The sequence below is a fragment of the Oncorhynchus gorbuscha genome, linkage group LG07 (genome assembly GCF_021184085.1).
Source record: "Oncorhynchus gorbuscha isolate QuinsamMale2020 ecotype Even-year linkage group LG07, OgorEven_v1.0, whole genome shotgun sequence".
In the NCBI taxonomy this organism is placed as follows: domain Eukaryota; kingdom Metazoa; phylum Chordata; class Actinopteri; order Salmoniformes; family Salmonidae; genus Oncorhynchus; species Oncorhynchus gorbuscha.
In genome coordinates this window covers 24,334,692-24,353,296 of record NC_060179.1, presented here as the reverse complement: position 1 = coordinate 24,353,296, position 18,605 = coordinate 24,334,692, and the positions used below count along the sequence as shown (strand labels likewise).

At 44.8% G+C, this 18,605-nt stretch overlaps 1 protein-coding gene across 1 annotated transcript in view; it reads left to right on the top strand.

The window, feature by feature from the left end:
- Nucleotides 1–18,605, top strand: part of LOC124038976 (E3 ubiquitin-protein ligase HECW1) — a 98,941-nt gene that overhangs the window by 34,413 nt on the left and 45,923 nt on the right. The window contains exons 6-7 of the mRNA XM_046354883.1: nt 3,694–3,769; nt 7,534–7,703. Of these exons, the coding sequence (XP_046210839.1) occupies nt 3,694–3,769; nt 7,534–7,703 (246 nt within the window). The remainder of the gene's footprint in view (nt 1–3,693; nt 3,770–7,533; nt 7,704–18,605) is intronic.

Here is an 18,605-nt window from a genome sequence, read left to right as displayed (position 1 = left end):
TGAGGACGCGACTAAGGATGCCATCTGGGACGGCAGCCTTGCGAGGGTTAACACATTTAAATGGTTTACTCACGTCGGCCACAGAGAAGGATAGCCTACAGTCTTTGGTACTGGGCCGCATCGGTGGCACTGTATTGTCCTCAAAGCCCGCAAAGAAGGTGTTTAATATGTCTGGAAGCAAGATGTCGATATCTGCGACGGGGCTGGTTTTCTGTAGATCCTGCCTCATGCGTCTCGTGTTTGAGCTGTTGAATTGCGACTCCACTTTGTCTCTATACTGACACTTTGCTTGTTACGACTCTGTTTGTATTCGCCCGTATTCCCAGTTGCCTTGCCATGATTAAATGCGGTGGTACGTGCTTTCAGTTTTGCGCAAATGCTGCCATCAATCCACGGTTTCTGGTTAGGGAAGGTTTTAATAGTCACAATGGGTACAGCACCTCCTATACACTTTCTTATAAACTCGCTAACCGAGTCAGTGTATACGCCAATGTTGTTCTCTGAGGCCCGGAACACATCCCAGTCCACCTAATCGAAGCAATCTTGAAGCGAGGAATCCGATTGGTCAGACCAGAGTTGGATAGACCTAAGCACGGGTGCTTCTTGTTTTAGTTTCTGCCTATAGGAGGAGAGCAACAAGATGGAGTCATGGTCAGATTTGCCAAAAGGAGGGTGGGGGCCTTGTGTGCATTGTGGAAGTTAGAGTAGCAATGGTCGAGCGTGTTACTCGCTCGTGTACTGCAATCGATATGCTGATAGAATTTAGGTTGCCTTGTTCTCAAATTAGCTTTGTTAAAATCCCCAGCTACAATATATGCAGCCTCAGGATATATGGTTTCCAGTTTGCATGAAGTCCAGTGAAGTTCCTTGATTGCGTCTTGGTATCCTCTTGCGGGGGGATATACACGGCTGTGACAATAACCGAGGAGTGTTCACTTGGGAGATAATACGGTTGGCATTTGATTGTGAGGAATTCTAGGTCAGGTGAACAAAAGGACTTGAGTTCCTGTATGTTGTTACAATTACACCATGAGTCGTTAATCATGAAGCACACACCCCTCCCTTCTTCTTACCGGAGAGATGTTTAAACCTGTCGGCGCGATGCACTGAAAATCCCGTTGGCTACTGACTCAGACAGCATGTCCCAAGCTAGCCATGTTTCCGTGAAACAGAGTATGTTACATTCCCGGATATCTCTTTGGAAAGAAACTCTTGCCCTGATTCCGTTGACTTTGATAACTAGGGACTGGACATTTGCAAGTGATATACTCGGTAGCGGCTCGTATCTGAAGCCTCAGAAGAAGACCGCTCCCGCACCCTCTCCTCCGGTGGCGTTGTTTTGGGCCTCTGGAATCAATTCAAATGCCCTGGGAGGTGCAGACAAAGGATTCACTTTGAGAAAGTCGTATTCCTGGTCGTAATGCTGGTTGTGCTCGTAAGTTGGCATCTCTCTGATATCCAATAGTTCTTCCTGGCTGTATGTAATAACACTTAAGGTTTTCTGGGCTAACAATGTAAGAAATAATACATAAAAAAACAAAATAGTGCACAGTTTCCTAAGGACTAGAAGCAAAGCTGCCATCTCTATCGGTGCCATCTTTAATATTAATGCACATGTGTACTTGTGTACTAGGTCCTACCCCACCACATCCCATGGCTTTTATAGACACACTTCTCCTGTATACACTAATGATGTATGATGATGACTCTAATCTAGCATCTCTCTCTCTCTCTCTCTCTCTCTCTCTCTCTCTCTCTCTCTCTCTCTCTCTCTCTCTCTCTCTCTCTCTCTCTCTCTCTCTCTCTCTCTCTCTCTCTCTCTCTCTCTCTCTCTCTCTCTCTCTCTCTCTCTCTCTCTCTCTCTCTCTCTCTCATTGTGATGACTCCTCCACCATTGGATTCAATTAGAGGTTGTGTTCTCTGAACTGGAAGATGACAAAGATGGTAGACAAATGAAGATGTCCCACTCAGGCCATTTACCATTGAAAAAAAATGGTCAGTTCTGATCTGCTTAACGGGGTGGCTCTCCCATAGGCACCCATGCATTAGCAGCTGGGTCTGGTCTGCTTAGTTCATCAACTGTATAAGAACTTTTAAAAAACAGAGGGAGTGGGATGTTTCACTTCCTCTTTTCTCTCGGAAGATGATAGAACAAGGAAGGTGATATGGGGAAGCTGTCCGACAGATCCGTGCGGTGTCTATTTATGGCTTTTGCCCTTTAATTTAATTCATATCCACTCTGCAGATGTAGTACGGCTTGATCTTGAGTAAGAGCATCGCCTGCTAAGTCAAATAGTGGGGACAGAGTGCTGTTTTTAACTCACCGTTAAAGACTGATGGGTACAGTCCATATTGAGACATTCCTTTAAATATGTGCATAATTTGGTAGAAACAATATTGGACCTTTCAAGAGCAGAAATGAAAACCCCTACAGGTCCGATAGTTATCGAAGTATTTGTATTTGTTTTCTCCACTTGGCCCCTCCTCAACCTAAATGCATTATTTGCAGGAAGTAGGACGATCGATTACTGCGTTTCCTCATCAATCATGTCTCACCCTCCAACTGGGCTCAGACATCAGATCAAGATTTAGTTTTGATTTACATTTGGTGGAGTTGTCAACTAATGTGAATTCAACAACAAATGTCATTGGATTTAGGTTAACAAAAACATGTAAAAAAATATATATATTAAATGCCTTTACGTTGATTGCTTTTTGCTAATGCAATCAGCTTTCTACGTTGATTCAACATCATCACATTTATTTTGGGGGTTGAAATAACTTTGATTCATCCAGTTCTCTTTGACATCTTTTAATTCAGGATTTTAAAAAATCTTCACATTTTTATAATCTTGTTATTGTGAAACTAGTGCCAATTCATTTTGTGACTGAATCTATGGTTCAGATGTAATTTGATTAATCTGGCAGTCAGATTATGTTAATCTCTCTGTGTTAGGGTATAATCTGTGAATAGACCTTGTTGTTGGCCTCTGTTTTATGTTCAGGACCAAAGGATTTGCATTTCTTTGTCTAAAACTGGTCCAAACACCTGCTCTTAATTTGTTCACTTGCCAATTGTTTCTGTTACTGGCATTTAAGGCTTTTGTTTTTTAATAAACATGTAGAAAATGGTGGGCAAAGTCACTTCCCACCGAGATATCAAAAGAGTTTTGAGGGCACGGTACAGATTTGAGAATCTCTAGTGTTGCAAATACAGTGTTGACACACACACACACACAATTTTCTCCACCATGTCAGAGACAGCTGATGGGTTCTGGGTGTTGGTGTTTCCTCCATCAGAGAGCCCTGGATGGGAGGGCTGATGCAGCTACAGTTTTCCATGTTCTGAGTAGGCCTCTCCCTGGGGGCCTCTCCCTGGGGGCCTCTCCCTGCTCTTCCCCTTCCTTCCTGGAGACCGGATCAATTGAGCCCTAATGAATGCAAGGCTATTGATCCCCCAGCCCTCAGCCAGGCCCATTGTAATGGCCCTGAAATACTTGATCTCACTTCCCAGACAGGACAGGACAGATAAGGAGGAGGAGGAGGAGGAGGAGAGAGGGAGAGGGAAGGTAAGGGGAGGTACTGCATGTAACTCACTCCCTACTGTAATGTCGCTTCCTTCCTCCCTGTTCCTGTCTATCTCTCATTGCTCTTTCTCATTTTCTCTCTTTCTCTCTGTTTCTTTCCACACAGGTGCTGAAGCCAGTGGTCAGCCAGGAGGTCACACAGAGTCTTGGCAACAGAAGGCTCATCAGTTTCTCTCTCTCAGGTGAGTCACTCTTCCTCCATCCCTCTTTTAACACAGGGTGTCACATGGGACAGGAGGAGCTCTGGCACCACTGATACCTCTTTCTTTCTCTTCAGGTCTATTTAAGTTCAGAAGGTCAGGTTCAATGTCAGTCAATTGATTTAGAAATGTGCTCTATTTTAGACTTCAAGGAGAGACTCTCCCTTGTTTTGGTTCTATATCAGGCTTTATGTCGATATTGTCAATGTTTCATTTTAGCAGGAGAGGGTATAGTCAACCATACATAGAGCTCTGCTTTTTAACACCAGAACCTCCTGGCCTTTCAGCCTATAAGTAGCCGCTAGAGAACGTCGCCAGGCGCACGTTTAACATATGCATCAGATGCATATCAACCCGCAAGGTGCGCAAACATAAGCACCACCACTTGATAAATAGTGCATAAACTATCATAAAGGATGAATTGCATGAATAAATATAGCCTTTTAAAACAATTATGTCACTGTTATTTGTTTAGATCATGTCAAGGACATGTTTTGTATAATTCTACCAAGTCCTAGGAAACACATAGGCACATAGGCCTATTTTCGTTAACCTTACAATAAAAACAATGACAGTGTAATCCATTTGATCAAATGTATTTGTAGATTCGATTAGTAATATAGTTATAGTAAGTAATAACGTCCAGCTACAGCTTCTTTTGGCCAAATAGAAACGGAGAAGATAATAGAAGAACCAGGTGCAGAGGTGAAAGGATTTGCTGCATTCCTGACCCAAAGCACCAGTGCATGAACAATTGTAAAGGATGAATTGCATAAATAAATATATTGTAATTGTAATTTTATTATGTTACTAGTTTTTGCTTAGTAGCCAGAGCTGCACCTCTTGAATTATGAGAGTTATTTGGCAAAGGTAAGTGGAATAGAAACTACAGGCTAACCTTTATTACGTGTGAAATGAGCTTCACACATAGTTTAGGTGTAGTTCAGGTGTAGTTTAGGTGTAGTTTGGATGGGCCGGCTGTGCAGGCTGACTGGCATCGTTTGTTCCCCGCTCATCAAGTTGGACAGAGTCAAGGATATGTTTTGCGTTATTCTAAAGGCCTACTGCAACACGTAGCATGTTTTTCTTACCCGTACAATGGATTTGATTAGTATCATAGTTATAGTAAATAAAACGGTTCCAAAACAACTTCTTTTTGTAAAGTAAAATGTAAAAGACAGTGGTATCAACCCCGAAGGCTGTCAAATGATTTGCTGCTGATAAATAGGCATAACAAACGCATCATTTCACTAAACTGAATTAAATCAACCTCTTCACCCTCCTTATCATTAAGTTAGGCCTCATTTAAATTCAATTGTGAAGTAAGGTGCACAATTATCGCCCATTCATCCATTTGTCATTCATTCAGTGAGTAGAGAGAGAGAGAGAGAGAGAGAGAGAAGCTTTAGCACCTGGCTGGGTACCAACGTTCCACAGCACATTTCTTAGCCGGGTAAGTTGGGAATAGGTGTGGGGGAAAAAAGTTTAAAAGGCTCTAAATACTTTTTTTGTGATTTCAAAAGTCTGACAAAATGAGCAGTGTGAAATACAAACATGTAGGAAAAGTCAGGGAAGGAGCAGGACGTGGCTTATTTTTTGTGCATTTTTTCTTTTTTTTCTTTACAAAATCAAACGTCAGTGACCTTTGGCCTATGGCGGTTCTAGTGTTAAGGTACCACTACTGACATTTTGGAGGCATCTGTAACTTTGGAATTTGCCTATATCTATTTGAGCTATTTATGAGTTTCTCTCTCTCTTTCTCTCTCCATGGTAGGTGGATAAACTGCATCTTTGTCCTTAGCTATACATACACTTTAAAAGCAAATGTGTAGCTATATTTTGGAAGTGTTTGTTGTTGTGCTCTGTTAAGAGCCAATCGCCCATGCACTGCCTGGGGCTTGTTGTATCTGGCCCTACTGTACTGTGCCCATGCCTCCACAGCTCAACATCCCCCACAAGTGTCACTGAAGCCCTGGCAATCTGTACTGTAGCTATTTTTCACATTTGCTATGGATAGGGCCTCTGGAGCTACCTTCCAAATGTAGCTGTTTTTCAGATGCCTGTTGGAATGTTCCATTTGATTCGCTGACTTCGGTCAATATAGGCTGTCATCTTCAGGAACCCTTCAGGAGTCCTCTTTCAAGGCCGCTGCAGGTCCACATTTACCTTCCTTTTGTCGCTCTCTAAAGAGGAGCTGGACCCAAGGCTATTCGTTCATGTGCACATAAAGGGGTCACACTTTCGGCATATTATTACATGGAATTTGCATTAAGGTGTAGTTACAGTACATGTATCTACATAGTAACTATATTAGTCATTTGAACACAGTTTTAATTCACCCATTTTTCTGCACCATGTACATTCTGGTTATTGACGGACCCATAGAGTAACTATATGATGCGAAGGCAACATAATGTGAAGAGTAGTCCAGAACTGTTATTTGTCTAAATGTTCAGCTAATAGATGTTACTATGAGAAATGGGAGGCGCCACAAGATGAAACATATTCTGTATTTTCAAGTATCCTCCTTTTACCCGCCCACTACTCTCTTACCTGGAGTAAAAGCTGAAAAGCTGTTGCCACTCTATCCAAGCTTTCCTCAAACAATGAAACTATACCCCAAACGAGCACTAACATGCAGTTAAGCTGCACACACTCTCTTTTAACGCACATGCGTCGTTCAACCCCGCCACTCTGTGTGGCTTTAGCCATTGACCGTGTCGTGTTCTCATATATATTTCATTCATAACCACTTCTCTCTTGCAACTTCTCTCTTGCTCTCTTGTAAAAAATATGAGCATTAGCGACTTAGCTGCCAAGCAGGCCAGTGTTGACTGATGTCTGTACCCCGTCTCCCGTCTCCCGTTATCCACAAACCCTCCTTCCCCTGGTCCTCCTTGTCTGCTACCACAGTCACCCCCCTAGAGGGAGGGAGGGAGGGAGGGAGGGAGGGAGGGAGGGAGGGAGGGAGGGAGGGAGGGAGGGAGGGACGGACAGACAGATGGGTTGATTGGAGTGGAGGAGAGGGAGCTAGCGCTTACAGTCTGAAAGGGGGGGATCTCCTGGCCCAGGCTATTGTTTGTGATTTATCGAGCGGCCCAGAGCAGCTATAGGCAGCGGACACGCAGAGGGAGAGAGAGAACTACACCGCCACAAGCTTTGATCAATGGGGTACGACTAGAGGCCGAGTTGTAAACAAGGCCCAGAACCATTAACAGCCAGATCCACACACTGCGTTTGATCGCTCAGTCTCCCTATGTTAGGGGATGAATATTTGAACAGGTTATCAGGCTCTTGAGCGGTTTGTAGACTTCTATCTTTTTCGCCCTGTTTTCACGTTTTTTAATCTTCCTGTTTCTCTCGCCCAACCACCAGCTTTTACCACCAGCTTTTACCACCAGCTTTTACCACCAGCTTTTACCGTACATCACCCATTTTGTCATACTTTTTCTTTACATTTTAGTAATGTAGCAGACACTCTTACTGTGTCTGACTTACAGGGGCAATTAGAGTTAAGTGCCTTGCTCAAGGGAACATTAACAGATATTTCACCTAGTCAGCTCGGGGATTCGAACTAGCAACCTTCCCCTTACTGGCCCAACACTCTTAAACGCTAGGCTACCTGCCATCCTGGAGAGGGAATATTTAGAGAGAATATAGTTACACCCCTTGAAACTACACAATACAGTATATATGACTCTCTCTCTCTCTCTCTCTCTGTCTCTCTCTCTCTCTCCCTCTCTCAGATGTCCAAGCGGTGGGGCTGAAGAAGGGCATGTTCTTCAACCCTGACCCCTACCTGAAGATCGCCATCCAGCCCGGCAAGCACAGCCTCTACCCCGCGCTGCCCCACCACGGCCAGGAGAAACGCTCCCGCATTGTCTGCAACACCATCAACCCTGTTTGGCAGAGAGAGGTGAGTCTGACTGCTGGGTTGGTAGGGTTGACAGTGGTCTAGGGTTGACAGGGGTCTAGGGTTGACAGTGGTCTAGGGTTGACAGTGGTCTAGGGTTGACAGGGGTCTAGGGTTGACAGGGGTCTCTGGGTATTCTAGAACCTGTACCTTGTTTCTGTGACAGTGTCACCAGTTTATTCAAGTGTCTTCAGGTTTGAACCCAGGGAGGTATGGCAAGACGTCAACAAGGGAAAAGCATTGTAAGTGTACGTCACAAAACAATACACACACTATACAGAATGGAGGTAGATGTGAAAACTTGAAAATGATAACGCGTTCATCCTTAATGGATCTTGATCAGCGTCGATGGATCCTCTATGGCGTCGTGTGTCTGGGGATATAATTCTACCCTGACGTGTCTTTCGTCAACATGTCTGAACTCAGAGCTTGGGGGAACCTGCCACATTTTGAAAGGCAAATCTGAGAAATGCATGGCATGAATAGGGTGAAGAAAGTGATGTAAGGTGTAGGAACTGTGAGAAGAGTTGGTGACAGGCTTGCAGTCAGACAGGTTGGGAAGTGTCCCTATTTTTGTGTCCAACCTCGACTGTCCGTCTCTGCTAGACTGAGTATTTGGCAAGGACATCTAATTCATCTCGCAGACATTGTTCTTGAGAATGTTGACACTGGCCGGGGAAATGCATTTGACACAGTGGCCTCAAAGCTCTGTGCAAAGTAAGGATTCTAGATAGGGGAAGACTCGGGCTGTGGTGTGAGCTGCATGCCTGTGGGATATTGTTATTTCCCCCACCTATCTTTTTGCCTTCGTTTGTATACTGTGCATGTTTAGTTTACCTACTTGGTTAGGAACAAAATGTTTGTCCACACCAGAAAAAGGGTACTTTTCCAGAGTAAGGAATTGTCATTGAACAGCAGTCCCGGAAGGGGGAAACAGCAGGATCAAGGTGGAGAAGTTTGGGACTGCTGTCAGACATTTCATTGGCCCGTTGTGCTTTATTAACGCAACACAGCTCATTGGGAAAGCTGTAGTGTCGCTGTGTGTTTGTCGGGGACTTGTGTCGGACATTGAGATTATTTCTCTTTTTCGCGCGGAGCAGAGCGAGAGAGAGAGAGACTTGAAAAGGGGAGCCCCTGGGAAGCAACGTCTTTGTGGGTTCCTTGATGCTGCCGCTGAGTTTCCTTTGAACAGTTAAACTTCAGCTCTCAACGCATACCGTTCTGCTCCCTCCATTTTGTCGTGACCCTTTGCTAAGTCTGTAGTCTGTACAAGAGAAGTCTCAGGCTTACACGCTAGCAATATGTGATCAATGAGCCAACTCCAGAAAACAAGCCATTCGATATTCATTGATTGCCTAATTTATTGGTGGATCGATTATAATATTGTGTATTTGTCAAAGTTACCTTTTATGTCACAGTTACACTGGCTGGTGATTTTTGCCGGCTCACAGAAGAGCCTAAAGAGAATGTGTGTGCCAGCGTAGGTGTGTATGTGTGTAAGTGCGTGTGTGTACACGTGCGCACGTGCGCTAAGGAGTTCCTCTCCTCACTACCTACTGTGAACGGACTTCCTGTATCTACGTCACAGTGTCCTTGTGGGTTCGCCCGTGTATCCCCCAGCACTGAGGCAAGGGAGGACCATGGCACCGAGCCAAACCCGTATAGCTGGAACACACAGCATCTGTGGAACTCACTGGGTGACTTTAACGGTGTGAAAAAGCACTGTATGCCTTTACATTTTCAGTAAATCATTTATTTCAAAATAGAACTGCAATGAATGAATGAAAAATAATCTGACCTGGTATGTCGTCTTCATGTTATGGAGGACAACCCCTTTCATTCATTTTCTACATGTATTGCATTCACACCTTATCCCACTGGCTAAGTTGGTCTGGACTTCATTACAAATGCGGGGGTGTTCATTTGGTGGCGACCCACATTCTCCATCTCCACCCGATTTGAAATATGGGTGTACCACAAAGAACTAATGGGTGACACTCAGGGCCCTGCAGTATTTTTTATTTTTTTTGTCATTTAGCAGACGCTCTTATTCAGCGCAATTGAGGTTAAGTGCCTTGCACAAGGGCACAGACATATTTTTCACCTGATCAGCTCTGGGATTCCAACCAGCAACCTTTTGGTTGGTGTCAACTGCAACATGTTTTGAAAGGGTCTTTAGACTCTCTCAGAACAGATGGTGTTAGCATTCTGTGTCTGTCCCATCAAGTCACTGTTGCACATGAATGTGATATGAGGGATTGATAACGTGAGTGGCACCCCGATATGACTCTATGTAACGTCACCCTGTTAGACAGATCTATGGTGGAGCAGAGGGAGAGAGAGACTGGAGAGGGAGAGATGGGGAGAGAAAGATTGGAGAGAGAGATGGGGAGAGAGAGATGGGGGAGAGAGAGATGGGGAGAGAGAGATGGGGGAGAGAGATGGGGAGAGAGAGATGGGGGAGAGAGATGGGGAGAGAGAGATGGGGGAGAGAGAGATGGGGAGAGAGCGAGAGATGGAGCAAATGAGTGTTCAAGAGGCGGAGAGCAGAGGCGAAGAGATGAACTCTGATGGAAATACGGGAACCCTGGTTGGTGCAAGAGGAATGGGAAAGATATCCCCATCCCCTTTTGATTCCCTTCAGTGAATTGGTTCCATGGGGGCCATGTCAGTGACATCTGCTATCTCCCCACAGACTGTAACTATAACATCAATACAGTGCTCCCATGCTGGCTATATGCACACCAACGACCCACTTCCTTCTGTACCATAGATGAAATTCTCAGTGAGTGGACTCATTTGTAATCGTCATCTGTATACCTTGGAGCTCCTTCCCCAGTAGACTAATTTGGATCCTGCTTTTGTGGACCAATTTCATATCGAATTTTGTCTTTCTGCACTGCAGACTATGCTGGACGAGTGGAGCTTTCCTGTCGGGGTCATCTCCACAGCCATAAATGTCCTTTAGGATTTACAGCCCTGGCGCCAATAAAATATACTGCCTGTCATGTCATACATGTGGCCATAACTCACACCCGCTCAGAGAGAGAGAGAGAGAGAGACAGAGAGAGACAGAGAGAGAGACAGAGAGAGAGACAGAAAGAGAGAGAGAGACAGAGTGAGAGACAGAGAGAGAGACAGAGTGAGAGACAGAGTGAGAGACAGAGAGAGAGACAGAGTGAGAGACAGAGAGAGAGACAGAGAGAGACAGACAGACAGACAGACAGACAGACAGACAGACAGACAGACAGACAGACAGACAGACAGACAGACAGACAGACAGACAGACAGACAGACAGACAGACAGACAGACAGACAGACAGACAGACAGACAGACAGACAGACAGACAGACAGACAGACAGACTGCACCAACAATGCAGTTGTAATGTGAGATCCGTCATTCTCCTCTCTCTCCCGTTCGGTCACTGCACTTAAAGGCAGGGAACACACACACAGTGTGAATAATTGATTTAGCAGGCACATTTCCGTGAATGTGTTAAGGAAGTCATTTGTGCATATTTGAAGGAGAAAAAGTTGCATGTTATGCCCTGTGAAGTGGAACAGTAAGCATTGATGATGCCATAAAACTGGTTTGCTGTGCTGTATATTTCATGTACAGCATGTAGGATATACAAATAGTACATTTCAATCTGTGTGGCTATATCACCCTCTTATAGCAATGTCCTATACCATCCCTCCATGTTGTGTCTTTTGGGAAGTGCTTAAAATGTGATGCAGTCCTGATGGCCCAGTCATGAATCAAGCCTGTGACCTCTCCCTGGCCCACGCTAATCTTTCTCACTCTGGCCGCGTCGTAGTATTTAGCCCCTGTCACACTCTATTCCGCCTGGCATATTTGGTACCTCCTGAGGCGGGACTGGGCACGTACTGTAGCTGTGGCTACCTTAGCGCTTGACTAAGCAGGCCTGTCTGACTCTCCACGAGGCATTTCATCATCAAACCCCTGATGAGGCACAGAGCATGCCGTTCATGCCTTCCGAGTATTGCCACACACTGACTCACCGAACACCACGGGAATCCTCGCGTTCTTCGTGAGCCAGTATAACAGGAGGCAGGTACGGTGGCTCCCGTAGGACACGTAAAGGGCTACATAGTGAACATAACAAATACGACTGTTTACTATGGATACTCGGGAGAGGGAGGGAGAGAGAGAGAGAGAGAGAGAGAGAGAGAGAGAGAGAGAGAGAGAGAGAGAGAGAGAGAGAGAGAGAGAGAGAGAGAGAGAGAGAGAGAGAGAGAGAGAGAGAGAGAGAGAGAGAAGAGAGAGAGAGAACAGAGAGAGAGACAGAGAGAGAGAACAGAAGAGAGAGAGACAGAGAGAGAGAGAACAGAGAGAGAGAGAGAGAAACAGAGAGAGAGAGAACAGAGAGAGAGACAGAGAGAGAGACAGAGAGACAGAGAGAGAGAGAACAGAGAGAGAGAGAACAGAGAGAGAGACAGAGAGAGAGAACAGAGAGAGAGAACAGAGAGAGAGAGAGAGAGAGAGAGAACAGAGAGAGAGACAGAGAGAGAGAACAGAGAGAGAGCGAGAACACAGAGAGAGAGAGACAGAGAGAGAGAGAGAGAGAGAGAGAGAGAGAGAGAGAGAGAGAGAGAGAGAAACAGACAGAGAGAGAACAGAGAGAGAGAGAACAGAGAGAGAGAGAACAGAGAGAGAGAAACAGAGAGAGAGGGAGAGAGAGAGAGAGAGAACAGAGAGAGAGAGAGAACTGAGAGAGAGAGAACAGAGAGAGAGAGAACAGAGAGAGAGAGAGAGAGAGAGAGAGAGAGAGAGAGAGAGAGAGAGAACAGAGAGAGAGAGAACAGAGAGAGAGAGAACAGAGAGAGAGAGAACAGAGAGAGAGAGAGAACAGAGAGAGAGAGAACAGAGAGAGAGAGAGAGAGAGAACAGAGAGAGAGAGAACAGAGAGAGAGACAGAGAGAGAGAACAGAGAGAGAGAGAACAGAGAGAGAGAGAGAACAGAGAGAGAGAGAACAGAGAGAGAGACAGAGAGAGAGAGAACAGAGAGAGAGAACAGAGAGAGAGAGAGAACAGAGAGAGAGAGAACAGAGAGAGAGAACAGAGAGAGAGAACAGAGAGAGAGCGAGAACACAGAGAGAGCGAGAACACAGAGAGAGAGAGACAGAGAGAGAGAGAGAGAGAGAGAGAGAGAGAGAGAGAGAGAGAACAGACAGAGAGAGAACAGAGAGAGAGAGAACAGAGAGAGAGAGAGAGAGAGAGAGAGAGAGAGAGAGAGAGAGAGAGAGACAGAGAGAGAGAGAACAGAGAGAGAGGGAGAGAGAGAGAGAGAGCAGAGAGAGAGAGAGAACTGAGAGAGAGAGAACAGAGAGAGAGAGAACAGAGAGAGAGGGAGAGAGAGAGAGAGAGAGAGAGAAGAACAGAGAGAAAGAGAACAGAGAGAGAGAGAACAGAGAGAGAGAGAACAGAGAGAGAGGGAGAGAGAGAGTAGCCATGCCGGTATGGTCAATCAGGAAATCCGTGCCACCTTTTTAACCTTCTTAGACTTTCAACACGTGATGAAGAAAGAAAATCATAAAGTGTTAGAAGTAGACAGCATATGAAGAGAATGGGAGCATTTCAACAGCTCAAAAAAGGTGTTCCCGCCACAGTTATCCCCTGCCGGCACAGAAGGCTAATAATCTCACTACAGATCTGGAGATTGCAGGTTCAATCTCAACTATTCTTTCACCATGCCCCCCCCTCCCCCCCTCAAAAAAAATGAAATTGAGGCTTAGATACAGTATACTCTACTGAAAGAGAGGATGTCTTCGTTTTGGCCAGATTTATTATTCCAGTCGAATGCAGAATTTAGACCAAATGTAAAAAATTAAACATTGTATAGAAATTGACTGTTCAACTTTGAAAAACACACCTGATATAATTCATACGTGTTGACTTTTGATAAGGTCCCCATTGGCTTATTTTTCATGATCTGATCCTAGATCAGCGCTCATAGTCTTGGATACTTTGTAAATATGGACCCAGAAGTAAGCAGCATATAAAGAGGATGGGTGAGGTGACGGTGAATAACTCAGTTACCAGTATTTCCCTGGGTTGGTTATGTCTAAGAAGGCTAAAAAGGAAGCATGGAATTACTGATTGACCATACTGCCATGGCTATATACTGAAAAAATACCATTTAAGAGATCTTCCATGGTGACGCAGAGGTTAAAAGACCTGGCTTGGGAGCCAATCAGTGCAGGTTTAAACCCCAGATTGTGAACATAAAGTGTAAAAAAGAATACAGTTGTGTTTGTGTAATTAAATTCTGTACAAATGTCTTCATAATGAAATTAAAATGCCATGTCTCTATATCACCTACGTTGTGTTATCTGTGGTGGTTGGTAAAGACGTTGTGCATGTGTGAATGTTAGGAGAACATTCTGAGGATATTTCAGTCAAAAAATATATATTTTTTAACGTATATAAAGATTTGATGTTATCGTAATACTGATAGTTAAATCCCTAACTAGAACTTAAAAGGGAATCTTAGCTAATCTTAGCTAATGTTCTGTCAATGTTCCCAGTTTGCTGAGTAGTGTCTGGTGATATTGTCAGCTAAGAGAGGTTAGAAGGTCAGAAATACTTCTAAATGTCATCATTGTGTGCTGTTTTTTGTTGTCCTTCCTGGTTTGGACCTGTATCTGTATTACATGTTTAACTCTGTTCCATTTTCTTCCTATGAGTAAGGAACACTACGTTACCAAAAGTATGTGGACACCTGCTCATCAAACATCTCATTCCAAAATCATGGGCATTAATATGTTGTTGGTCCTCCCTTTGCTGCTATAACAGCCTCCACTCTTCTGGGACGGATTTCCACTAGATGTTGGAACATGGCTGCAGGGACTTGCTCCCATTCAGCCACGAGCATTAGGTGTTCGATAGGGTTGAGGTCAGGGCTCTGTGCAGGCCAGTCAATTTCTTTCACACCAATCTCGAAAAAAAAAACATTTCTGTATGGACTTTGCTTTGTGCATTGTCATGCTGAAATAGCAAAGGGCCTTCCCCAAACTGTTGCCACAAAGTTGGAAGCACAGAATCATCTATAATGCGTTAGTACATATATCTCTTCACTGGAACTAAGGGGCTTAGCCCGAACCATGAAAAACAGCCCCAGACCATTATTCCTCCTCCACCAAACTTTACAGTTGGCACTGGGGCAGGTAGCGTTCTCAGATTCGTCCATCGGACTGCCAGATGGTGAAGCGTGAATCATCACCAGAGAACACATTTCCACTGCTCCAGAGTCCAATGACGGTGAGCTTTACACCACTCCAGCCAACACTTGGCATTGCGCATGGTGATCTTAGGCTTGTGTGCTGCTGCTCAGCTATGGAAGCCCATTTCACGAAGCCCCCGACAAACAGTTCTTGTGCTGACTTTGCTTCCAGAGGCAGTTTGGAACTCAGTAGTGAGTGTTTACACGCTATGCGCTTCAGCACTTAGCGGTAATGTTCTGTGAGCTTGTGTGACCTATAACGTCGAGGCGTTGTTGCTCCTAGACATTTCCACTTCACAATAACAGGACTTACATTTTTTGTATTTAACCTTTATTTAACTAGGCAAGTCAGTTAAGAACAAACTCTTATGTACAATGGCGACCTACCCCGGACGACGCTGGGCCAATTGTGCGCTGCCCTATGGGACTCTCAATCATGGCCGGATATGATACAGCCTGGATTCAAACCAGGGACTGTAGTGGCAGCTCCTGCACTGAGATGCAGTGCCTTAGACCGCTGCGCCACTCGGGAACAGCTATTGAACTGCAGCAGCTCTAGCAGGGCAGAAATTTGAGGAACTCACTTGTTGGAAATGTGGCATCCTATGATGGTGCCACGCTGAAAGTCACTGAGCTCTTCAGTAAGGCCATTCTACTGTCAATGTTTGTCTATGAAGATTGCATGGCTGTGTGCTCGATTTTACATACCTGTCAGCAATGGGTGTTGCTGAAATAGATAAATCCACTCATTTGAAGGGGTGTTCACATACGTTTGTATATACAATGTATAATGTAACTGCTGGCTCTAGGAGTTGGCTTTAATTTGGGATTCATTCAGAATAGTGCAACGGCCCCTGACCTAGCATTTTCTGGAGTGTGCTGCTACTATTTGGCTAACACGATTATATTATCACTGCGACCACTGAGTGCGTTCCGTTTCCACCCACTGTGGGACAGTGTTGCTCTCTGAACCTGAGGGAGACAGCCACTCCCGCTAATCAGGCTAATCAGGGAAGCTACACGAACACTCAGTATGCTAACACTTTGCTTTATTAAAAGTCGAGAAGTGGTATGACGGCTTGGAACTGGGAGAATGACTCACTCTGTGCATCCCACCAAAGCATTTCCCTCGCTCCTGGCACTCGAACACGGCAAACACGTTTGTATTCTCTCAAGTGGCTTGGTTTGTTTTCCCTTTATGTGTTTGTGCGAGGCTGTAGGCTAATGATAGCGAGCACGGAGCATGTTGTTTTCGTTACTCCTCAGTTCCTCCACAGCACCTTGTAAATTAGGAAGGGAGGTTTACTTGAGGGGATCCATCTTAATGGTTAACCACCCTGGCCGGGCTTTAAGTGGCAACAAACAATGTTGTGAACCTACAGAGGGATGTTTTTGTTTTCTGGTAGGTTAGCTTAGCTTAGCATCTCTGGATCAGCAGTATGGCTCGATAATACTACAGAACTGTTTGCACCTGAGGCTATTACATAGGCAGCCAACCATCTTTACTGTACTGTACAGTAGGTGCTGTGCTTAGCTTAGTCACTGCAGTAGTCTCCCAGATGGCTGCAGGCCAGCGGAATGCAGAGCTGGATGGGAAATGGATTTGCATGTAATGCAGGCATCGTCATGACTCACGAGTCACGGCGCACAATTCGCTCTACTTTACTGTCATTTAAATCTATAGCTCTCTTATTTATTTATTTACCATCATCGGGAAAACAAGAAGCCTGCACATCAGATGTGCACTGAGGCAAACATGGGTTGAGTTTTGCTTCTATCCTATTCCTTCCGTAATTTGTCTGTCTTCGTTTCTTCTTGAATACTCCCAGCATCTATTTTGGTGGGCCTGCAGCTATCTTGTTCGTTTGTGTCGTGGTTATTGGTCAAACACACAGAGAAAGGAGTCTCAGGCTAAAACATTGTCACGTGGGCTATGAAGCCTCTTCTTGCTCAGTGCATAGTGTGCTTGTGGAACTATGTGTACGTTTCTTTCTGTCTCTATCTTCTCCGACACAGGAAAGAGCTGTACTTTTCAATTCAATTAAAACGGAGCGCTGAGGATGACAAAGCCGTGGGGCGGAGGGAAAGGGAGAGACACTGCTGGGTGCAAATTACATTCAGCTGCTACAGATTGGATTTTAAGGGGTGGTGCAGAGGGGGGGGATGAGGGACATTAACTAGGCCAGTGCATGGAGGAATCAGTGGCTTCGTTGTTGTTTTTAGTGCGAGTGGCAGAAAGCAGACCAACCAAAGCAGCGTATTCCACTTTGGCGCTGCAGCTGAAATGTGATAGAAGGCTAGTTGTGGAACAGTGCCCTGGAACCATGAACCGGTCAGGTGGTCACTAACAAGGTGCTCCCATCCAACCGTCCTCCACGCTAACAACATTTTTTCTTCTACTGACCTGTAACTGATTGAACGCACCACAGCAAATCCACTTTCACAGAGGACTACACATCACACACCCTGTTATAGTATACCCAATGGTTACCCGTGCTCTGGGACACTGCACACACACATTACATCTCCTATGTACATTTCAAATCCACCAAAGCTGTACAATGAAACGCCAGTTAGTTACTGCAGCTGCAGAGCTGGTGCCTTTTATCTGGTTTGTTCACTGGGCAGGATGCTCCTCCGGTCTCTCTAGCGTTTGGATGGAGTTCAAGGCACTCTCTCTCTCTGATTCTTGGCTGAGGGAGAGGGCGTTTAAGCACCTTGGACAGCGCTCAGTTTCTGCTGCCGCTGGCCTTGGTTCATTCAGCACCACGGACAGCAGCAGAGACAGCCCAGACATGGAGAGGAACTGAGCGACAGAGAGAGTCAAAGAAAAAAGAGCGTGAGGGAAGGAGAGAAAGGCAAGGAAGGAGATGTAGAAATGGATTGAGGGAAGGAGGGGGAGAGAGAGAGTTTGGTAGAGGAAGGGAGGAGGGGAATATAGAAAAAGAAAGTGAAGGAAGGAGAGAAAGAGATAAAGGCAGTAAGGGAAAGAGCGAGGGAATGCACATTTCGAGATCTTATCCTTCAAGATCCAATTTTATCATACATTAATTACTTAATCCAAGCTCTAATCTCCATAAGAAGATTTCTATACGTTCCATTGTCCTTTAATATTAAAAAATATATATATATATTTAGAGTATGGTCATAATAGGTCTAGTAATCAGGGAACAGTGTAATTAAGTAACTATAGAGATTTTGGCTAAATCGGAGAAGGCAATGCTGCCGTTTTGACCTTGATAAAGGCTCTTTATTTCAGCGTAAAATAGCTGTCATCAAGAGAATAATTAAAAGCTAATGTGTTTTTGAAGGTTTCATCAATGAGAAGCCATGCCTAACAAAGATGCACTGTCTCCTGCTATTCCTAATAGATCTATTAATAACAACATGAATGGTCATGAAAAACAAGTCTGAATGATATTAATGGTGTGTATAAATGAATCATAAAGAGACCTGTAAGGACCGCCGCCAGGGTTGAGAAGCAGGTACGAAGAGTCAAACATGTAATTGGGAACAGACATGAAACCAGACAGGACCAGCGTCAGCACATGAGTATATACAGACATAGGACAATCATTGCAGAAGCAGGGCTGGGAACCAGAAAGACATAGGAAAGGTAATGACAGAGATGATTGAGTCCAGGTGAGTCCAATAATCGCT